A 21,599-nucleotide genomic window follows, 5' to 3' on the forward strand; every position below is an offset into this window, starting at 1 on the left:
CAGCTTTGTAGGGAACACCTTCTTGGCAGCATTGTTTGCAGCTGGGGTTGCTATGGTGATGCTTCCTGGGTGGAGATGCAGGGAGGAGGCCCTTACCTCTCCCTGGGAGGGCTCACCAGTCCCTTGGGCCCTGGCTGCCTTTCAGGTGAGGCAGGTGGGGAATAGGGCTCGTAACAGGAGCTGCTTCGAGGTGGGGCGCAGAAAAGCAGGGCAGGCTGGCTCCCAGGCCTCGGGTTGGGGATGGAGGTGGTCATGAGGCGCCTGTAACTGGGCCCATCCTTCCCTAATGTTGGTGGGCGGGTGCCCCTGGGTAGGCCTTTCTTCAGGGAGCCCTGGAAGGCCTAAGTGACCCAGCAGGTTCAGAGGTCCCCAAAAGAGGCTGGCTGTGCAGGCCCGGCACTGGGAAAACTGCAGATTGACTGCTGAGTTGGGAGGACGTGCCAGGGCGGGGGAGAGAGGTGACCGGGCCACAGCGCTTTGCACTCTCCTTCCAGGGCTCCGTGTTGTCTTCAAGCCTTGCATCTTCCCTGTCACAGCCACTTTCACTGTCACCCACTTTCCTTCCCAACCCCCCTCACGCTGTACGAACCAGACACCAGCACGCCACAGACCAGCATGTGCCCCTGGGCTTTATTGAGTAGGTAGTTACAGTAGTGTTTTGGAGCTGGGGGCTGTGCACGTGGTCAGCTGGGGCCCAGGGCGGCTCTCTGTAAAGCTGGGCTCTCTGTAAAGCTGCGGCACCAGCTCAGACAGGCAGACAGGCCAGCAGGCCTCCACCTCCTAACTCGTCTCTCTGGCATGATTAGGGACCTTATCAGAGAAACATCTCTCGGGCACATCTGGGCACACACTCTGCTCCAGGTGCCTCCATGCCCCCGCCCCACTCTTGACCCATAATAAGAGACCCTTTCACCAGGATTTCTTCTTGCAGGAAAGCTGACTTGGAAACGTGGGCAGGTGGGAGGCAGGGGCAGTAGGAGGGATCCTGGCAGGCAGACCTGCGTATCGGGGCCCCTACAGTGAGGACCCCTCGAGGGAGGGCCCTGGAAGGAACCGTGCACTGCAGCCCTCCCCACTGCAGGAACCAAATGCAAGTAACAGGAGCGAACTGAACCTCCTGGTATCGTAACCTCCTTCTGGCAGTCTCTAGATAATGATCTAAGGAGATAGGTTTACATTTATAATTAGAGGATAATTAGGAACATTTACAAGGGCCACCCTGCCCGGAGCAGGGAAGGTGGGGGCCGGCTGGGCACAGACGCAAAGTCGGAGGAGGGGGGCTCCTCATCTCTTTTCACCCTTGTTTTTGCTGTTCCCACCCACAGCTCCTAGTAGGGAGGGAGGAATCAGATTCTCTTGGGGAGTGGGTGGCACGGAGACTGGTCACCAGGACCTCGCGGCTTGCAGAAGGCCCAGTGGCGGCTCTGGCGTGACGCCTGCCTTGGCGTCACCAGGCCAGGTGGGGCTGGAGGAGCAGACGGCCCCCGCCTGCTGTCCTGGCACAGAGGGCTCGGAAGGCCAGCCCCACGAGCGCCCAGAGAGCCGCCGGCTTGAGCAGTGTGGGACCCGTCTCTACCGCAGCTCGGGGATGAACTGAGCCCAGCTGGCATCGTCGGAGCCCAGCAGGTCCTCCTCCAGGCCGGGGAAGCTGATGTCCAGCAGTATCTTGCTGAGGCTGTCATTCATCGTGTCCAGGACCAAGCCTTCTGTTAAGGAACGGTTGGCCGAGAGGCCGGCAACCTGCGGCTCGGAGGAGCCTGGCTTGGGGACCTCCATATCTGAGGGGGGACAGCCGCTGAAGGGGTCGGCGGTGATGTCAAAGGGCTCGGAATTGAGGAGCTCTCGGGGGGAGTCAAAGAGGGGGACGCTTTTCAGCGGGGTGGTGCTGAGATCCGCCAGCTCCAGCGAGTCCGGCAGGGGCCCAAAGGCACCCTGGGGGGTTCGTACGGGGCTGAAATCGAGCCCCCCCACTTTGGCCGGGGGCGTGAGCCTCCAGGGTTCGGGGGTCACGGGGAGGGCAGATTTGCTCGGGGTGGAGGAGATGGGCAGCACCTCCTTGATGGGTGTCTTGAAAGGCCCGCCCTCCTCGTGGGAGGAGCCAAGCTGGGAGGCAGGCTGCGAGGGCCCTGCTGTGGCTCCTCGGGAAGCCCCGGGGCCCTCGGAGAAGAGCAGCTCCGGCTCGTCCAGACAGGGGGGCAGGAGGTGCTGTTTCCTTCGAGACCGGCTCATCTCCCTCCTCTCCCTGCGTTTGATGACAAGCAGGTCAGAGACGCAGCGGGCTGGGGACTTGGGCCCGCTGTAGGACTTCTTGGGCCTGGGGATGGGGGAGCGGGACGAATCCTCCCAGGGGGGCGACGATTCCTCCTTGACAGATGGGCAGGGCGAGGGCCACTCTTCCAGGGGCGGGCTCTCGACTTTGATGGGTCTCCCTAAGTGTGGCGTTTCCTCCCCAGGCTGGACTTCTTCCTCCTTGATGGACTGGACTGGAAGCAGAGGAGACAGCCCTTCTCCAAGGAGGAGCTTCTCCTCTTTCACTGGTCCTGCCGTGGGCAGAGGGGCGACCCCCTCGTCTGCGAGCAGCACCTGGAAGGGAAGCAGGTTAAGGTGAAAGCCAGGTCTGGAGATTCAACCAGGCAGCAGGTGGGACACAAGTTCATGACTAAGACAAGTGACATGCTGGTACTGATCCTCTTTTGTCTTTTTAAAGTCTTAAAGACTATTAAATATGAGACTATATGATGAAGGTGGTAGTTCAATTCTGGGAGTAAAAGATAGAGCGTTTCCTGGGCTTCCCTGGTGGCACAGTGGTTAAGAATCCACCTGCCAATGCAGGGGACACGGGTTCGAGCCCTGGTCCGGGAAGATCCCACATGCCGCGGAGCAACTAAGCCCGTGCGCCACAACTCCTGAAGCCCTGGCGCCTAGAGCCCGTGCTCTGCAACAAGAGAAGCCACCACAATGAGAAGCCCGCGCACCGCAACAAAGAGTAGCCCCCGCTCGCCGCAACTAGAGAAAGCCCGCCCACAGCAGCAAAGACCCAACGCAGCCAAAAATAAATAAATTAAATAAATAATAATAAAATTAAAAAAAAAAGAGCGTTTCCTATGGTGCAGGCATAATTAGTATCCATGTGAGAGAAAATAAAACTGGATGGCTGTTTCATACCATATACAAAGACTTAAACAGAAGAATTAAAACCGTACAAATCCTGAAAGAGAATCTAGGAGACTACATGTACAATCTGAGGTGGGGGGGGGGGTGAACTTCTTAACCAAGACTGGAAACCCAGAAGCTGTAAAAGAGAAGAGAGACATATTTGACTACATAAAAATGTAAAATCTTTCTGTGGCAAGAGAGACCATAAACAAAGTTAAGAAGCAAACAACAGAAGTAAAAAATATCTTAAAAGACAGGTTAATATTTTAATAACAAAGAAATCACAAATTATTACCAAAACCCTATAGGAAGATGGGCCATGTCCATAAATAAGCATCTCACAGTGAAAAATTCCCAGTGACCAAACACAGTGAGCAGGTGCTGACTTATCGATAAGCAAAGGAAGATAAAATGAAACAAGGAGCTGTCCTTCATACACCACAGAGGGGCAAATATTAAAAAGACTGATAACACCCATGGCTGGCAAACATAGGTCTTGTTGGTGGATGTGTGAATTATCACAGATTTTTCTGGAAGCCAATCTTGCAATATTTAATAAACTTTAAAATAACTGTTCACTCAGCAATCTCATGTCTGGTTCTCTATCCCACAGAAATAAAAACGCTAGTAAGAAAGATACTTGCAAAGTTATTTATTGCAATGTTCGCCATAGGGCAAAAAGACCTAGAAACATAATGTGCCCATGAAAGCGGAATGGTTGGAAAACGTACGGCAGAGCCACACCATGAAATATTATGTAGCTATTAAAAAACAATGCAGGGCTTCCCTGGTGGTGCAGTGGTTAAGAATCCGCCTGACGATGCAGGGGACACGAGTTCGAGCCCTGGTCCGGGAGGATCCCACATATCGCGGAACAACTAAGCCCATGCACCGCAACTACTGAGCCTGTGCTCTAGAGCCCACAAGCCACAACTACTGAGCCGGTGTACTACAACTACTGAAGCCTGCTCACCTAGAGCCTGAGCTCCGCAACAAGAGAAGCCACCACTATGAGAAGCCCACGCACCGCAACGAGGAGTAGCCCCCGCTCGCCGCAACTAGAGAAAGCCCGTGCGCAGCAACAAAGACCCAGTGCAGCCAAAAATAAATAAATTAAAAAAAAATGCGTTAGGGACTTCCCTGGCTGTCTAGTGGTTAAGGCGCCATGCTTCCACTGCAGGGGGCGTGCGTCTGATCCCTGGTCCGGCAACTAGGATCCCGCATGCTGTGTGGTACGGCCCAAAACCCCCCAAAACCAAAAAGCCAAAAACAACAAAACAAAACAAAAACAAAAAACAAAAGCAAACCCAAGGCTCTTTATCTGGAGCCCCTGCTACTTCCATCTCAGAGAAAGGGGCACAGGGGCCCTTCCTGTACTTGTTACAGGCCAGCTCCTGCTCGCTAATCCTTCTCTACATCACAGCATGGTCTTAACTTACTGTCCTCAGCCCTCGAGCTAGACCACTGATGCTCAACTAGGAGCAACTCCCCTCAGGGGACATCTGGCAACACCTGGAGACATTTTAATTGTCACACCAGGCAGTGCTCCAGACATCCAGTGGGGAGAGACTAGGGATGCTGCTAACACCCTTCAGTGCACAGGGCAGCACCCCTCCACCTCCAACAAAGAATTATCCAGCCCTAAATGTCAGCTGTATGGAGGCTGAGAAACCCAGAGCTAGACTAGCCCATCTCTATACCATTGTTACTGGGGGCCTCCAGGGCATGCCCATTACAAAGCCCTCTCCAGGGACCTCCCTGGCGGGCCAGTGGTTGAGTCTTTGCGCTTCCAGTGCAGCGGGTGAGGGTTCGATCCCTGGTCGGGGAGCTAAGATCCCTCAGGCTGCGCGGTGCAGCCAAAAATAAATAAAAATTTAAAAAGGAAAAAAAAAAGGCCCTCTCCACACCTGTTTGCTACCCAAATCTACTTTGTAAAGCCTCCTTCCCTTGTGAACTCTTCTGAACCGTCCCAGCCCATCTGTTATAATCACCCTTGTCTGAACTCTTATAAACTCATCAGGCACGTGTGGGCCTTCCAACATCCCTTACATCATATGGCAGGTTCCTTTTTGGTTCTTATAATGCTGTTGCATTTTCCTATGTATCGGTGCCTTGTCTACCAACTAGATGTATAAGCTTCTCAAGGGACACTTGGCAGAATCTGTAACTGACTGGAGTCTCTGCTCAGAGAGAACCCGAGGCACTGACCTTGGGGGCGATGCGGACTCGCTTGCTGTGGCGGGCGAGCTCTGAGCTCATGAGTGAGGCTGCCAGGGGCAACGGCACCTTGACCGAGGGCTGCAGCACCAGGGACTGGTTCACTGGGAACTGGATGGGCACCAGGTACGAGCTGACGCGCGGCAGCAGAGGCTTCATCTTCCGCCCTAGGGGGTACCGGGAGGGGTCAGGAGCACGGTCCAGGGACAGGCCCCTTCCAGGCTATGGGATCTTTGCTCTCCTTCCCTGGGCTGGGACCCCCGAGTCTGCTCCCTACAGGTGAGCCCCCTGGGACCAGGCTCCCCCATACTAACGTGCGCCATGGGGGAGTTCATTTTTGATGGCCACGTTCCGGCGGAGCTCAGGGTTGGGTCGTTTCTGCTGCTGTTGGGGGCAGAGAGGGAGAGAAATAGACCGGGTCAGAGACGCAGGGGGACGAGGCAGGCGACCCCACCAGCTGCTCCGGTACCGGGCATGGAGCGAACCGACTGCCTGGCCCTGGGCAGGTGGTGGCACAGACACACGGCAGCGGGCAGTCCCACCACCTCATCCAGGTGTCCTCACCCCCAGGTTGCAAAGCATGGAGCTCTATGAGGGGCAGAGAAAAGCCAGGTAGAGAAGTGAGAGCAAAGACGGCCGCCCTCCAGGCCTGTGCCATGCACCGTGGTCACCATGTTGCAGGGAGACTATGGCGGGTCCTCCTGCCATGCACCGCGGTGCTTGGGGCACCGTGACGAGCCCATGGGAGCAAGAGGAGGTGGAGGTCACGTGTCCTGAACACCCAGCAGCTCAGGTGCTCTGCGTTCAGGGCTGGCAGGCACCCAGCCACAGGCTCCCTTTCCTGCTAATGTCTTGTCCCTGTCACCGAAGCCATGCTGAGCGTGGAAAGGAAACAAGGCCGAGCCCCGAGCAGGAGGGAAAGAATCTTACTGATTCCAAGTGCTCGGGCGATTGTGGAGACCCTGGGTCCAGTGGCTGGTGGTGGTCAGGCATTGTGGGAGAGAAACGAGACGAAGTTACCACCAGTGCAGTCAAGCTGACCAGACTGGGCAAACCTATTCCTGATGGACGCCGAGGGCCACCCTCAACAATGGTCCCTCCCGGGAGAACGAGGGCAGCTAGCGGCACCCTTCTGGGCACTCTGAAACTCCAAAGCAGTCGCTTCTGACAAGAGATTCTGGGGGCTTCGTTTCTGCTCTCCGGCCTAAAGAAGGGCTTTTTAAAAACCAGGTTTCCCAGACTTTATCTGTAAGAATCACCTGAGATTCTTGCTAAAAACACATGTTCCTGGGCCCATCCCAGGCCTACTGAGTCAGAAGCCCCAAGAGAGGGGCCTACGAGGCTGTATTTTAACAAGTGTTCCAGGCAGTTCTTATCACAGGGCAACACTGCCCCAGGAGGTCCCGTTTTTGGATCAGAGTCCTCTCTGTGGCCTGGTCTAGCAGAGAAGTGTGCCATCCCTTACGGGCTGGCTGGCCTTTAACTCTACCCTGATCGGATAAGCTCATCCCAAGAGGACTTCTTTCCTTTTGCGATGGATCTCATGACCTCCAACACCAGCCCTATTTGGACAAAACCAGGATGCTTACCTTAAACACCTGGTCCAGTGTCAAGTAGCGATTGGCACTGGGGTGAATGGTCCAGAAGGAGACCTTGCCGTTGGCAGACGTCTCGCGGACAAACATGTCGTGGAGAGAGAGGTTGTGGCGGATGGAATTCTGAAAGTAGAGGACGCCACTCATCAGCTACTTTGGCTTTGGAAACACTACCGCCGATGTCCCCAAGAAATCAGGCCCAGGCTTTGTGTCCTTGTAACCTTGCCTATTGGTAGCTCCTGTGACACTCCGCATGGCAGAGCTGGCAACCTGAGCCATCAACCCGTCTGTCCAGTGGGGACAGAGACTGGGGCCGTTCCTGAGGGGGTGATAAAGCAGGGACCTGGACAGCTGTCAGGGGCTGGGAAAGAGGAGTGAGGCTGTTGGTGATAACCAGTAGCCAGAGAGGCGAGGGAAGAAATTATGATGCCAGGGAGCTTCCTGGTGGCCTAGTGGTTAGGATTCTGGGCTTTCACTACTGTGGCCTGGGTTCAGTCCCTGGTTGGGGAACTGAGATCCCGCAAGCCACATGGCATGGCCAAAAAAAAAAAAAAAAATTATGATGCTGGGGAATTCAGGTGAGGTGAGTGTGAGGTTAATTGTCCTGCTATGGGGAAAACAATACAAAAGCCCCTTGGCCTGGGACAGAGCGGCTGTTGGGGCACCTACGCTGTGGCTCTGAGTCCTGTGTGAGCTATGGCTCCCAGGCATCTGTGTTCCCGTGAGCAGGAGGAAGAGAAGATCCCCGCCTTCTGGAGAAGAAATGTGACTTTACAGAAGGTGAATCTTTGGATCGTGGGGCTTACAGATTTTGTTTTTCATTAATATCTTTTCACAAAGCTACTTAGTCGCTCCAGCTGCTGTTCAGTGCAGCACAGAAGTGGGCTCTGTGCTGTACTGAAGAGTCTCCTTCAACCCAGGGTAGCGACAGATGAAGTGGTTACAGGGCTGTTAGTGATGATTTTGTCTGGATTCGGCAGGATCGAGTCCCAACACAAAAGATACAGTTGTTAAGGTTCTAGCATCCTTGGCACTTAACTGCTCCCTCCGCACCAGACACAGACTACTGCCCTTCCATGCAGACAAACTATTGGGCCGGACTGACCTTGACTGTGGCTGTTACAGGACACGGTACCTTCCAGCCTGGCTTGGCGATGTGCTTGAAATAGGGGAAGTGGTCCTCGATCCAAGTGTAGATGTCTTTCAGGGTCATGCGCTTCCTCTCCGTACTGTTGATGGCAAATTGTATCATGGCCATGTAAGAGTAGGGTGGCCGCTCAGACACGGAGTCCGGCCAGGATGCCGATGCTCCCAGGGGCCCCTCAACCTGAGCGTTCTGAGAAGCCAAAGGGAAAGAGAAAAGGCAATGACACAGAGAGTTCACAAGACCTCCCCCCGCCACTCCACCCCAAAGAACATCCCCTAGAGAAACATTTTATCCCACAGAGTTGTACTGGAAACAAATCATCTGAGACCACTATTCCATAGAATAAAATTTTAGGGTTAGGAAGAATCTTAGAGGTGATCTAATCCAGTCTCCAAACATAGAACCACTTCTCTGTCATCGGTCATTTTTTTGAAGATATTGCCCAATAATAATTAGAAGTCCAGTCTTTGTCAGTTGAAACCTCTCAGGAAAGTCTGGGTACATATTATGACTCTTAAAGCATCAACTGTATGTTAAAACTACACCCATTTTTCAGACGTGAGCGTCGAGGGACCTAGGTCTTAGTCTGATTTCTACTCCTGATATGATGTGAATAAATCCATCTCCTTTCAATGTTTGTACAAGAGAAATATTCCCAAGGGTATGGGACAGACAAATGTCAGCAGGGCACACATCTGGCTAAGTCGCAGGCAAAGATCTGATCATCCACATTTTAGAAAATTGAGCTATAACTTTGTAAAGTACACAAGTTCTGAGTGAACAGCTCAGTTTTCACTATGTACACATCCACGTAAATTTTCCCTTTTAAAAATTGTTGAGTGAAGTAAGTCAGAAAGAGAAAAATAAATACCGTATGCTAACACATATATATGGAATCTAAAAAAAAAAAAGAAAAGGGGTTCTGAAGAACCTAGGGACAGGACAGGAATAAAGACGCAGACGTAGAGAATGGACTTGAGGACACGGGGAGGGGGAAGGGTAAGCTGGGACGAAGTGAGAGAGAGGCATGGACATATATACACTACCAAATGTAAAACAGAGAGCTAGTGGGAAGCAGCTGCACAGCACAGGGAGATCAGCTTGGTGCTTTGTGTCCACCTAGAGGGGTGGGATAGGGAGGGTGGGAGGGAGACGCAAGAGGGAGGGGATATGGGGATATACGTATATGTATAGCTGATTCACTTTGTTATAAAGCAGAAACTAACACATCATTGTAAAGCAATGATACTCCAATAAAGATGTTAAAAAAATAGAAATTATTTAAGGAAAAAATAAAAAGATAAAAAAATAAAAATTGTTGAATGATGGGTTAAAGGGTATATACAAAGGGCAACCACGAAGAACAAACCCAGGCCACACAAATGGGTCAAATCAATTTTGATTGCTGGAGAGGTATTTAAAATTCACAACTAACTCATTTTATTTGCTATTAACTTATCTTCTAATAAAACAATCTTGTTAAAAATGCTGTATTCTTTTCATACTGTTGAGATACCTCTTTAAAGTTCAAGTGGCTTTCCAAACTGAGACCTCTTCATTATTTCCTGAATACTGACTCCATACCTACTAAGGGCACAGTACTAAACCCAGTGCTGACGGGGTACAGAGTGAGCCAGAGGAGTCTGCCCTCAAGGAAATTTCACAGATAGGGGCGAGGGAGGGGGGGTGGGAAGATCCCAGGTAGAAAGGGAGCTCCAAATTAGATAGAATCACACTAAGTGAGTGCTAATACCAGAAGTTGGAAATTCTACTCCATAGACCACTTGACTTCCCTTCTTAGAAACTCCCTGCACTGGCCCTGACTGCCCTAGGGAGTGACGGGACAGTTCACCTTAGCCTGACTCTGCTCCAGGTGACGATTCTCCTTTTCCTCCACCTCTTGCTTGATGCTGCAGGAGCCCAGCCCATCGGAGGTCATCTTTCCAAGCCACTGCATGTTGGTCAAGCTGTTGTCTAGCGTGCAGCCGGCTGCCTCGCCACCAGCTACAGGGGAAACAACCCAAGACGCCGCTTAGCTGCCTGATCCCGAGCCCAGCAGGCCCAGTGAAGTTGGCAGTTAGGGATCACCTCTGCCCTGAGGGACAGGGAGCACATGCTGACTCTACTGTGGCCTCTCGGGTACTCTGCCCCATTAGGATTTCGGGAGAAATTCAGGAGCACGGTTCAAGTTGCATTTCAGTCTGAGCCACACTGAGCCTTAGAGATCGGTCAAGGCAACCTTATAAAAGCATGATTGAGCATCTCAACAAAGAAAGTCACTTTTCCTCCTCATGCTTTCTCCTTCATTAAGATGGAGAAAGATTCCTATTTCCTTATGTGGTCAATGCAGAGGATAACTAGAAACGATAAACAAATCCTTTTCCAATGTAAAGAAGGGAGTAGAAATGCTACATTACATTGCAACCCCTTTGACAGTGCCCAAAGGATCCAGGTCAAGGTTTTAGGATGAAGAAAGGCAAGACTTTCCCTCGGTTCGGGCAGACGCCTGTGTGTCCTAAGCATCTATGTGGCAGACTGCAGTCCTCACCACCAGACAGGGAAGGCTATCTCCTCACCCCTTTGCCTTACAGACCACATACCACAGTTCTCCCATCTCTGCCCAGGAAGGGCTCCAGGTGGTCTAGGAAGATTCACGTCCTTGGAGGCAGACTTTGGTCCCAGGGTCTCGGTGATCACTTGTGTCCTCTTGGCATCATTGCTGGCTTCGGCTTGAGGCTGGGGTCCTGGAGGGTGAGTGGGGGCTCCCCCGCAGCTGATGAGGATGAATTTATTGGGCCCACTGCTGCCGCTCTCCTTTCCTTTGGCAGTCAGTGCTGTGATGATGCTCTGGATATTGGCATTCTTGGGGACGGCCACCACTTGGGTGTTGGGCATGGTCGGGTGGTTAATGATCTTGATCCCGGCTGGAAACTTGCAGGGGTTGGACTCTGCCACCTCCTTGGAGGCCTGCGGTTGAGCAGGCTCTTGTTGGGCAGGGGGCCTCTTAGGCTCCTCTTCTGATGTGTCACCTGGGGCATTCTGAACAGGAAGGGGCAGCCTCCGTCTTTTGAGAATCAGTGGCCGACGGGGGCTGGTTTTCATTATGAATCTGTGCTTTCACTCTCCATTGAGAATGACAAGCATGGACCCTGGAAAGTGCAAGGGGCAGCAGGAGGTCAGAGGCTGATTAGGCTGAGAAGGAGGTTCTGTTAGGGAGGGGTCTTCCTCATCACATGACCAGGAGCATGCGTCCACAGGCCCAGGTGAATACCCCTCGGGGCTTTGTAAAGACCACAGACAACAGGGAGATGAGTTCTACCGACAAAAGTTAAAACTGAAGCAAACAGAAGAAATTCAAAGGGGGAAAGTGGGATTAGGTGGGCTGTAGGTCAACATAGTCAAAGCTCTAGGAGCTTAAGAATGTTTGGGGAATTCCCTGGCGGTCCAGTGGTTAGGACTTGGTGCTTTCACTGCCGAGGGTGAGGGTTCAATCCCTGGTCAGGGAACTAAGATGCCACATGCCACGCGGTGTGGCCAAAAAAGAATGTTTAGCTACAGAAATAAATAGGGAAGCTACCAAAATGTGGAGATGTCTCTTATTTCCTACTGTAACACAGATCACTTGCAGTGACTATTGGGACGGGAACGCTGGAATAGGACATCCTGACAAGACTCTGATTCCATAATCCATTCTAGCGTAGACCACATGTTTTTTATACCATCTTACTTTATAAATGAAAGGATCTGAGCCCACAGAATCAGAGGAAAAAGGCAGATTGTACCATTATTGTCACACCACTGAAGAAATCATCTTCCAGCTCACAAGACCTCAGATAAGAGGGAAACTGCTCTACTCAAGGCCCAGGGTAACGCTAAGGGGTGACATCATTTCACAGGCTATTACCCTTGCCTTTCTTAAAAAAAAATACATTTTTCTTTTACAATTTGCAAACTATTTATATAGTGACATTTTAGTACTTGCCTGTGCTTATTCATATTTTGACTTTCTAAGCATGTGACTGTATCGCTTAATTTCTCTTCCAGAACCGAGACTGTTACCCCTGTCTCCTGACTAACAGACTGTGCTATCTTCAGTGTGCTAAGGTGGTTTTGCAGTGTTAAGGAAAGCTGTTTTATCTTTTTAAAATTGCGTTTTTTTGATTTTAACAGATCTGTGGAATACTCTACCACTGTGTAAAGTTGTGAAATTCCACTGAGAGGTACTCTGAGGGACAGAGGGATGGGCTGTCCCTTCTTTAGGATATCTGCCATCTCCCTAAAATTGACTGTCACATTCGTCTGACATTTGCCATCTGCTTAGAATCCACAGACCCCCTCCACTCTGCCTCCTTTTCCTGTATATCTAGGTTTCCTCTACCTTCAAATCTCAGTTTTACTTCCACCTCCTATCTCTTCCGGCCTCCCTCCCTCCACCCATCAATCAGTAGATACTAGTATTCGCTCCCCACCCGCAAAAGATATCTTCCTGGTCTAAAGCTTAATTTTCCCTTCTACTCTGACCAGCCTCTTGCTACCACTGCCAACACCTTCTAGCCCGGAGACTTCCGGAGCGGCTCCCGGGACTCACCCACATCCAGACCAGGGCTAGGCTGCGGGGGTCTCCGGAACCCGGAGGAGGGTCCTGGGAAAGGGCGGAGTGGAGGCCTAGAGGTGAGAGCAACGGGGTTCAGGGGAGTGTGCGAGCAGGTCGGCCTCGGCTCCCAGCGCAGTAAGCTCAGAGGGACCCCAGCCGCCGTCTGCCGGAGCAAGCGGGCCGCCCCTCCTCCCGGGGGGAAGGCCGGGGGCGCTCAGCGGGAGAGGTGAGAAGGGCCGGGAGGCTGGATGCAGCAGCGCCGCGCACCTTCGCCAGCCCCGTCCGGAGCCAGCCCTCCGCGTACTCCCGGCCCCGGCCTCTCGCACGCCGCCCACTCACCTCGCTTGCACTGCCGAACACGCCGGCTCCGGGCGGCTCCGCGCTGCTCCCAGCGGCAGGCCGGGCCGCGACCCCGGCTGCGGGGCGGGGAATCCCGGGATCCCGGGAAGGGGGGGTCCCGGGCCGGGGCCGGGGCCGGGGGTGGGGTCCCGCTCTGAGGCTTTCAGTTTGTTCCGCTGTTTGAAATTGGCGCCGGCGGAGCGTTGCTGTCACGTGACGGGCGTGGCCAATCAGCGCCGGCCCTGTCTCCGCGTTCAGCCGGGACGCCGGCGGCGGCGGCGGCGGCGGCGGCGGCGGCGGCGGCGGCGGCGGCGGCGGCGGCGGCGGCGGCGGCGGCGGCGGGCGGGCGGGCCCTGCCTGGCTGTTGAGGCGGGCGGGGCGGCGGCGGGAAGATCAGGTGAGGCAGCCCGACCGGGCGGTTGAGGCGGACGGAGTGGCTGGCGAGGCAGCCCAGCCGGGCGGGTGAGGCGGGCGGAGCAGCGTGCGAGCCGGGCGGGCTGGTCTGCGGCGGGTGAGGCAGACAGAGCGGCGTGCGGACCTGGCGGGCTGGCGGGCGGATCGGCGGCGGGTGAGACGGACGAGGCGGGCGGCTCGTGGGGAGAGCGCAGGAGGGCTCCGTGGCGGCGGGGCGCGGGGGACCCCAGGGACAGTGGGGACCCCGGGCCGCCCCGCCCGGCTGCGCTGCGCCCGCCGCCCCGGGCTCTTCCCCCCTCGCTGGGGGGACTGTCCTCCGTTGACCTCCGACCAGCGATCGTCGCGGGCCCCCGAGCGGCCTGAGGGCTCCTGGAGCGTAGTTACGACCTCGTCAGGTTCCCTCCTGAAAAATTATTCGCACACGGTGAACCCTGCCTCCACCCTGAATCTTCGAGTTTTGATCTCCTCCCGCCCCACACCCCCGCAGTCTTTTCTTTGTAGTAAAGGACTTTATCTACTAACTTAGTCAACACGTTTAGTTGAGCACCTACCATGTGCCAGGCCGCGCTAGGATGCAGTGGAAGACGGAGTCTTTCTCCTGCGCTTACGGTCTGATGGGAGCAGAGAGGAGCTCAGACAGATTCGCAGCGAATTGCTTATTTAATCAAGAGGAGAATTACAGCTGCGAAGTGATAACTTAGAGCTCAGGGATAACTTTGAGTATGTAAATAAGGGGATCTTGCCTTATGGTAGGTGAGAAAGGCATTTCTTTTTTTTTAATAAATAAATTAATTTTTGGCTGCGTTGGGGCATTTTCTCTAGCTGGGGCGAGCACGGGCTATGGAGTCTCCGGTTCGGTGCGGTGCGCGAGCTTCTCATTGCCGTGGATTTTCTTGTTGCCGAGCGCGGCCTCTAGGCGTATGGGCCCAGTAGTAGTGGCTTGTGGGCTCTAGAGCCAGGCTCAGTAGTTGTGGCATACGGGCTTCTACTTGCTCCGCGGCATGTGGGTTTTTCCTGGACCAGGGCTCGAATCTATGTCCCCTTGCATTGGCAGGCGGATTCTTAACCACTGCGCCACCAGGGAAGTCCCAGGAGAAAGGTATTTCTTTTTTTTTTTTTTTTTTTTTCTTTTTCTTTTTGCGGTATGCGGGCCTCTCACTGTTGTGGCCTCTCCCGTTGCGGAGCACAGGCTCCGGACGCGCAGGCCCAGCGGCCACGGCTCACGGGCCCAGCCGCTCCGCGGCACATGGGATCCTCCCAGACCGGGGCACGAACCCGTATCCCCTGCATCGGCAGGCGGACTCTCAACCACTGCGCCACCAGGGAGGCCCGAGAAAGGTATTTCTGATGAACTAAAGCTTCATCTGAGATCTGAGGCCTTTATGCAGATACGGGAGGGAGACCCTCCAAGCCAAGGGAATGAGGTGTGCAGGGCCAAGCCGCAGGAGGAAGCGTGGGCGGCACAAAGGCTGAAGAATATCTGAGGGGTTTGAGCTAAGAGACCTGCACTGGAGTGTGTGTGAGATGAAGCTGGAACCAGAGCCACAGGACCTCAGCCACCACTAGGAGTTTGGTCCTTGCCCAAAACTCAAAAATTTTAAGCAGGAGTGTGAGTCAAGATCAGATTTGCAATTTAAAAAGGTCCCCCTGCAGGGGGTGCCAGAGGTTAGGGTAGACCAGTTAGGCTATTGCAGTCAGAACTGTTGGGACTTGAAGGGTGGTGGAGAGAGAGGGAAAGAGGCGTAGGGTAAGATTATTATCTTTTAACAAAGGAGGAATGCTTTTTTCAAGTTTTGAGTTGAATAAGTCTCAAAAAATAGATTTCCATTAATTCTGATCCCACATTTAATACTGAACTGTCACTAAAACCCACAAATCTGTTTTTTTCCCCAAAGTATAATTGACATAACACATTATGTTAGTATCAGATGTACAACATGATGATTACCTATTTACACCTCAAAATGATCACAGTAAGTCTAGTTACCATCTGTCACCATACAGAGTGACAAAAAACTTTTTTTCTTGTGATGAAAACTTTTAAGATTCTCTTGGCAACTTTCAAATTTGAAATACAATATTGACTATAGTGACCACACTGTACATTACATCCCATGACGTATTTATTTCATAACTGGAAGTTTGTACCTCTTGACTCCCCTCATCCATTTTGCGCCCTCCCCCCAACTGCCCTCCTCGAGAGAGGGGTTTTTTTTTTTTTTTTTTTTTTTTTTTTTGTGGTACACGGGCCTCTCACTGTTGTGGCCTCTCCCGTTGCGGAGCACAGGCTCTGGACGCACAGGCTCAGTGGCCATGGCTCACGGGCCCAGCTGCTCCGCGGCATGTGGGATCCTCCCGGACCGGTGCACGAACCTGTGTCCCCTGCATCGGCAGGTGGACTGTCAACCACTGTGCCACCAGGGAAGCCCGAGAGAGGGGTATTTTTTTTTTTTTTTTTTTGGCTGTATGTGGGCCTCTCACTGTTGTGGCCTCTCCCCTTGTGGAGCACAGGCTCCGGACGCCAGGCTCAGCGGCCATGGCTCACGGGCCCAGCCGCTCCACAGCATGTGGGATCCTCCCGAACCGGGGCACGAACCCGTGTCCCCTGCATCGGCAGGCGGACTCTCAACCACTGCGCCACCAGGGAAGCCCGAGAGAGGGGTATTTTTGAAGACATGTTTAAGAGGTAGGATTGACAGGGCTTGGTGTTGGGTTGGATAGTAGAGGGAAAAGGTAAATGTCAAGGTTTTTGGTGGCATAGCTGGATGAATGATGATATCATTCCCTGAGCAAGGGCCCTGGAAGATGATCACTTTTATGGAGGGGGGTGCAAGGGAAACGAGCATGAATTCAGTTGTAAATGCTTTGAGTTTGAGGTGCATTTGAGACATCTAGTTGCTGTCGCATAGGCAGTGGAATATTTGGGTCTTGAGTGTGGAGAATTCTAAGCCAAATATAGAAATGCTTGACTCGTGTACTTCCAGGTGGTTATTGACATGTCAGCAGACGATTGCCTGGGAAAGGCATGTAGAGTGAGGAAGGCTCCAAAGCCCAGCCAGAGGGAGAGGCCACAGTAGCAAAAGGGACTGACCTCTAGTTACAGCAGAAAGAAAGAGGATGGATGCAGATAGACTGAGGTTTGTGTGTTTGCCTTCTGGAAGATGAGAGTGTTTCCTTTGATGTCTCCTGTGTTCTTTGTGACGTTGGATGTAAGGCGGTTGGTGTGGAGAGAAGAGTTCTGAAGTTTTAAGACAGTGGGAAAGTTTTAAGATAACCTTTGTGGAAAATGAGTTGATCAAGGACACGGTAGGACTGCTGAACGCTGTGGCGTCCCCAGGAGGCTGGGGACTTTGAGCGAGGCGTGAACTTCAGCCCTTCTCCCTGGAGCGGTTGTTACCACTGTTATCTCCCCGCTGGGCTCCTGCAAGAGCCTCCCCCTCGCTTCTCTGCCTCCTTTCTCTGTCCCCCCTCTTCCCAACCCACCTTTCCTACAAAGCACCTAGAGCTATCTTTGAAAAGTATAAATCGGACTGTGTTACTTCCCTGTCCAGAGCCCTGCGGTGACTTCCTCTTGCACTAAGAATAATTCAGCCCAGTCCTTACCCTTGCCTTAACCCTGTGTCACGTGAACTGGCTTCACCTCTTACCACTCTCCAGTTCAGCCATGCTGACCCTACTGCTTCTTGAACAAGTCAGACACATTCCCCTCTTGTGGTCTTTGCACTTAATGGTTCTCTCAGTCTGGAATATTCTTTCTCACATCTTTCTCTTGTCTGCTTGTTCTCCTTTCTTCATTCAGGTCTTTGCTCAAATATCATATTTCAGATGGGCCTTCCCCGATGACCCTGTCTAAAGTAGCACTGGGTCAGCTCAACCCCTTACACCGTTTCACTTTTCTCTGTACCTCTAATCACTTCCCAACTAGATGTAAGCGCCATGAGGTCAGGGGTTTAATTTTGTAACCTGCTATATATTTCTAGCACCCGTAACAGTGCCCAAAACACAGTGGGCACTCAGTAAATATTTGCTGAATGAATGAGTGAACAAATGGATGTACTTATTACCTGTGTTCTTCCTAAAATGTTTGTTCCTTGGGGGTAGAGACTTCGTCCTGATTTCTCTTTACATGTATCTCCACTTCCCAGTGACATAAATCAGAGTATGTTGCTTTGCTCTTGTTGACTGAATGAAGGAATCATGCTGTATAATGGAACCAGTCTGCCCTGCTGTGTGCCTCTCCCTCCAGGATGCCCAGTGGCACCACCCATTCACCTCTCGACTCAAACTTCCATCCCACCAACCCACTGACAGAACCCTTATTAAAACTGATCTGGGGGCTAGACCCACTGGACACGTTCTCAGACTTGTTATTCCTTTGTGGGTCCTGTTGGCCCTGCCTCTGCCTCCCGCCTCCCGCCTCTGCTGACACCGCCCAGCTTCCGGCTTCATCGGTTCTCAGGCAACACAGTTACCTTCTAACTGGTCCCCCTGCTTCCGGGGCACTCGATCTCGCCTTTCACACTGTTGCCTGGATGATCTGTCTAAAAGACAAAAGCAAACAAAAACCAAGTATGGCACCTAGGAGACAGCTGAAAATTTGAACACTGAATATTTGATATTTACTATTTAAGAAATTTACACATATAAATATATATTAATGTATAGTATATAAATATGTATATTTATATATGTTAGTTGTGTTACTAGGAATGATATCATGACTGGGAACATAGTATTTTCAAAATAATAAAGGGGTAGGGGAAGTGGATGGGGTGTGGATGGGATGTGATTGGTCGTGGGTTGATGGTTGTAGCTGGGTGATGGGCACATGGGAGCTCATTATATTATTAACTATTTTTTTGTATGTTTGAAATTATCTGGGGTAAAAGTTGAAAAAAAAATCCAAGTGTGATCATATCCGTCCGCTGGAAGATCTTCAGTGACTACTTAGGCCAAAGTCCAAACTCAGATGGTCCGCCTGGTTTTCTGCCCTGAGCCTGACACCACGTCCCGCCTCAGGTCTTGCCTTTTGTCTTTTCGTGCCTTGTGTCCAGCTCCATGGAGTCTGAGTGCCTGGACTCGCAATGCCCCTTCCTGTCTCTCTGCCTTGGTGTGTGCTGCTGCTCAGCCTGGAGCGCCCCCTGTTCTTTGGCTTTTCCTAGCCCTTCTATACCTAGATCAGGTATCACCCTCTCCAGAAGGCCTCCCCTGGGGGGAGTGCAAGGGAGCACTGCTCTCATTATTGTAATTGTCTGTCTCCCTCTGTTAGACTCCCAGCTCTTTGAAGGCAGGGGCAGTCTGTGTCTCTACAAGTGCTTGGCACCCCGTAAATGATCGTGGGATAAGTGGTTGGTTATTCATCTTTAAACTCCCAACACCCAGCATGGTGCTTAACACGTGCTCGATAAGTGTTCATTGAACGAACGTTGTTGAGTGTGAAACTACTGTGTATTGCCTTGGTGGTGTAGGTGTAGGAAGCTGGTGTAGGTGTACCACCCCACAATCTTGGGGTAGGGCTGCTGGCTGCTAGCAGAATCGGCCGGCAGAGTGTGAGGAAGAGCTGGGGAATCAGCAGATTGTTTTCTCCCAGCTTTTGTTTCTTCTCCGCAGGCATGGGTTGGAAGTGGAGTCTCTCCCTGGACCTGACGACAGCCAGCATCATGCAGTTACTAACTGCTCTACCCTCACCTATTGATGCCTCCCAGGAAAAAACGCCGCCAAATTTCCCAGAAACCCCAGCTGCTATTCTACCAACAACCACTGGAGGGCCCCAAACACTGCTCTGAGTCTCCCCAGCTTCCTATCACCCACACTAGACAGGTGCCCAGCAAGCCCGTTGACCACAGCACCATCACTTCCTGGGTAGGCCATGGGATTCTTGCCTTGACTTTTCCTCTGCCAGGCTTCTCACACTGCCATGTGGAGACTCGCGGGCGCAGGGACAAGGAGGTGGTGTACTCCTTCTGTCTGTCCTCAGCCACGTTCTCTGGTTTATCATTTTTCCTGAGTTCAGACTGAGGTGTGGGTTGATTGGAATTGGAGTCTTTCCCGCGCCCCACGTTCCTCTGTAAGAGTTCAGTATAAAAGTTTCACTATCCAGCAGCTGGGTGAGAAAGCCAGAGAAATGTCAGAAGGAGTAAAAAATGAGATTGTTCCTTGAGCTTCCCGTGAGACGTGGAGTTTTTAGCTGAGTACTCTATTTACTGTTTAAATGACCAAACGTTGAAGAAGAATCCTCAGAAATGCCATATGTTCTATTTTGACAGTTTAAAAGCCCTGGGAAGAGAACAGAGCTACGGCATGTCAGGGAAGTAGTGTAGCAGAAGGGCCAGACAAAAGCCTAAGAGTGCTTACTAAATGTGCTTTGCCCACGATTGCTGGGGAGAACCAGAGCCCTGCCTTCAGGACGGGGGAAGAAACATAAATGTTAGACTCCTGTTGATGAGGAGGAATGAACACGTGAACACGTATCGAGTCCTCACTATGTGCCAGGCCCCCTGCTGCTTGCTTTCCATGCCTGGTCTCACTCCCGGTTCTTTCCTTCAGCCCTTCGTCCTCCACTGGGGCCTTCTTGGTGCCAGGTGCTCTGCTAGGGCTGGGGATCAATGGTGACTAAGACTGCTGGGCCCGCTCTCAGAGTTGAAAGGTAGACAGTTAAGCGTGTTGCAGCCGTACGGTACGATGAAGCGAAAGAGGCATTGTCCCCTTTCTTGCACAGGAGGGAACCGAAAGCCAGGGAGATTGAGTAACTTGCCCAAAGCCCGTATCCCTTGGATACTGTTATCCAAATAGACAGCTGCTTTTGTTTTGTGTCCATTGCTGTTATGGGCCCCCATTTAGGATTCTGGTCATGGGATGCAGTTTCCTTAGGTTTGTATTTGGTAGTTGGCTCTCTTCACTTTTTTTTTTTTTTTCTTTTGGAATCCTTAGGTATCACCTCAGTTTGATACAACAGCAGAAAGCTGGTTGCCAGTCAACAGGAAACGTCATCGCCGAGACCAGGCAAGGCGTTCAAGTCGAAAATCTACCAGCTCCAAGTTTCCACACCTAACCTTTGAGAGTCCACAGTCTTCTGCCAGTTCAGCCAGACCTGGTATCCCCCTAATCAGGGACTGTCTCAGTCAACCAGAAAAGGACATTTCTGGAGGGCCCTTGGTTCCCATGCTCAGCCCCCAAAGCTGTGGGGAGCTCTCAGCACATGCACTTCAGAACTTCCCTTATGTGTTCATTCCACCGGGTATCCAGAGCGCAGAGTCCTCAGGGCAGGGAGGGCCCATTCCCTCAGAGCAGAGGGAAAACAGCCTTCCCAGCTGCTCCCTTCACACGAGCACGCCCAAGAGCCCAGAGCCCGGGCCTGTTCTGGTTAAAGACACTCCTGAGGAGAAGTACGGGATAAAGGTCACATGGAGGAGGCGCCGACGCCTGTTCACTTACCTCAGGGAGAGGGGGAAGCTGAGCAGAAACCAGTTCCTTGTGAAAAACTGACTGGGTTTCTCGGACATCCGTGGTCTCAAGAAATTGATTGCTGGAGTCCAAAGGGAATTGAATTCCCAGATTGGCTTTTTAAAATATCTTGTGTCATAAACAGTTTTTAGTGTCATAAACAGTTCACTTCGTATTTTCCTTGTATTAGCTGTTTAAATTTTTTAAATATCTTGTAACTTTACAAAGTCTGTCAATAAATAAATGGCTGCAGAAAGTTTTGAGAGAACCCTGCTTCTGTCACTAATGCAGCAGTACTGCCCCCTCCACAAATGGTCTTTCCTAATTGTTCCCTTTAACCACTGCTTATTCATCCTTTTAAACACCTCATTCAGACTAATTCATTCCACATGTCTGAGTACCGACTCAGTGACCACTTCCTCTGTAACCAGATGCACGGAAAAACTCGAAGCAAACTGGGACTTTTTGTAGTTGAGCCGCTGTCTCTGCAGCCTTGGCTCATCTGCTGAGAGGGCTGGATGAAGAAAGGGCAGCAAGCCTGTTTTAATGAGTCAGTGGGACCAAGGGAGATAAAGGGGACATAGGCTACTTAGGGTTACTATGTTTTGAATTTTTGTTTCCAACTGTAGTAATCTGTAAATATTAAAAAGGGTGGGAAAACGATTTCTTGAACTGTTTAAAATGTATGTAAATA

General features: G+C 52.0%; 2 protein-coding genes across 6 annotated transcripts; one reads left to right on the forward strand and one right to left on the reverse strand.

The window, feature by feature from the left end:
• Nucleotides 1-573: 573 nt before the first annotated feature.
• FOXM1 (forkhead box M1) lies at nt 574-12,779 on the reverse strand. The gene is made up of 9 exons (XM_081249785.1): nt 12,704-12,779; nt 10,716-11,264; nt 9,968-10,119; nt 8,104-8,304; nt 6,963-7,091; nt 6,304-6,348; nt 5,688-5,757; nt 5,365-5,540; nt 574-2,583 (listed from the first exon to the last, which is right to left on the reverse strand). The coding sequence occupies exons 2-9, from the start codon at nt 11,215-11,217 to the stop codon at nt 1,573-1,575; spliced, it is 2,286 nt and encodes a 761-aa protein (XP_081105911.1). The 5' UTR covers nt 11,218-11,264; nt 12,704-12,779; the 3' UTR covers nt 574-1,572.
• RHNO1 (RAD9-HUS1-RAD1 interacting nuclear orphan 1) lies at nt 12,718-21,165 on the forward strand. Of its 5 annotated transcripts, none has more exons than XM_081249792.1 (3): nt 12,718-12,786; nt 19,073-19,324; nt 20,393-21,165. In XM_081249792.1, exons 2-3 carry the CDS (start codon nt 19,157-19,159, stop codon nt 20,945-20,947), a joined length of 723 nt encoding a protein of 240 aa, XP_081105918.1. In that variant the 5' UTR covers nt 12,718-12,786; nt 19,073-19,156; the 3' UTR covers nt 20,948-21,165. The 5 variants fall into 5 exon arrangements, with proteins under 5 accessions (XP_081105918.1, XP_081105915.1, XP_081105919.1 ...); XM_081249789.1 differs by lacking the exon at nt 12,718-12,786 and adding an exon at nt 13,382-13,445; XM_081249793.1 differs by lacking the exon at nt 12,718-12,786 and adding an exon at nt 13,382-13,445 and having other exon boundaries at nt 19,073-19,282.
• Nucleotides 21,166-21,599: the final 434 nt, after the last annotated feature.

This window comes from Mesoplodon bidens, assembly GCF_964165515.1.
Source record: "Mesoplodon bidens genome assembly, chromosome: 11".
In the NCBI taxonomy this organism is placed as follows: domain Eukaryota; kingdom Metazoa; phylum Chordata; class Mammalia; order Artiodactyla; family Ziphiidae; genus Mesoplodon; species Mesoplodon bidens.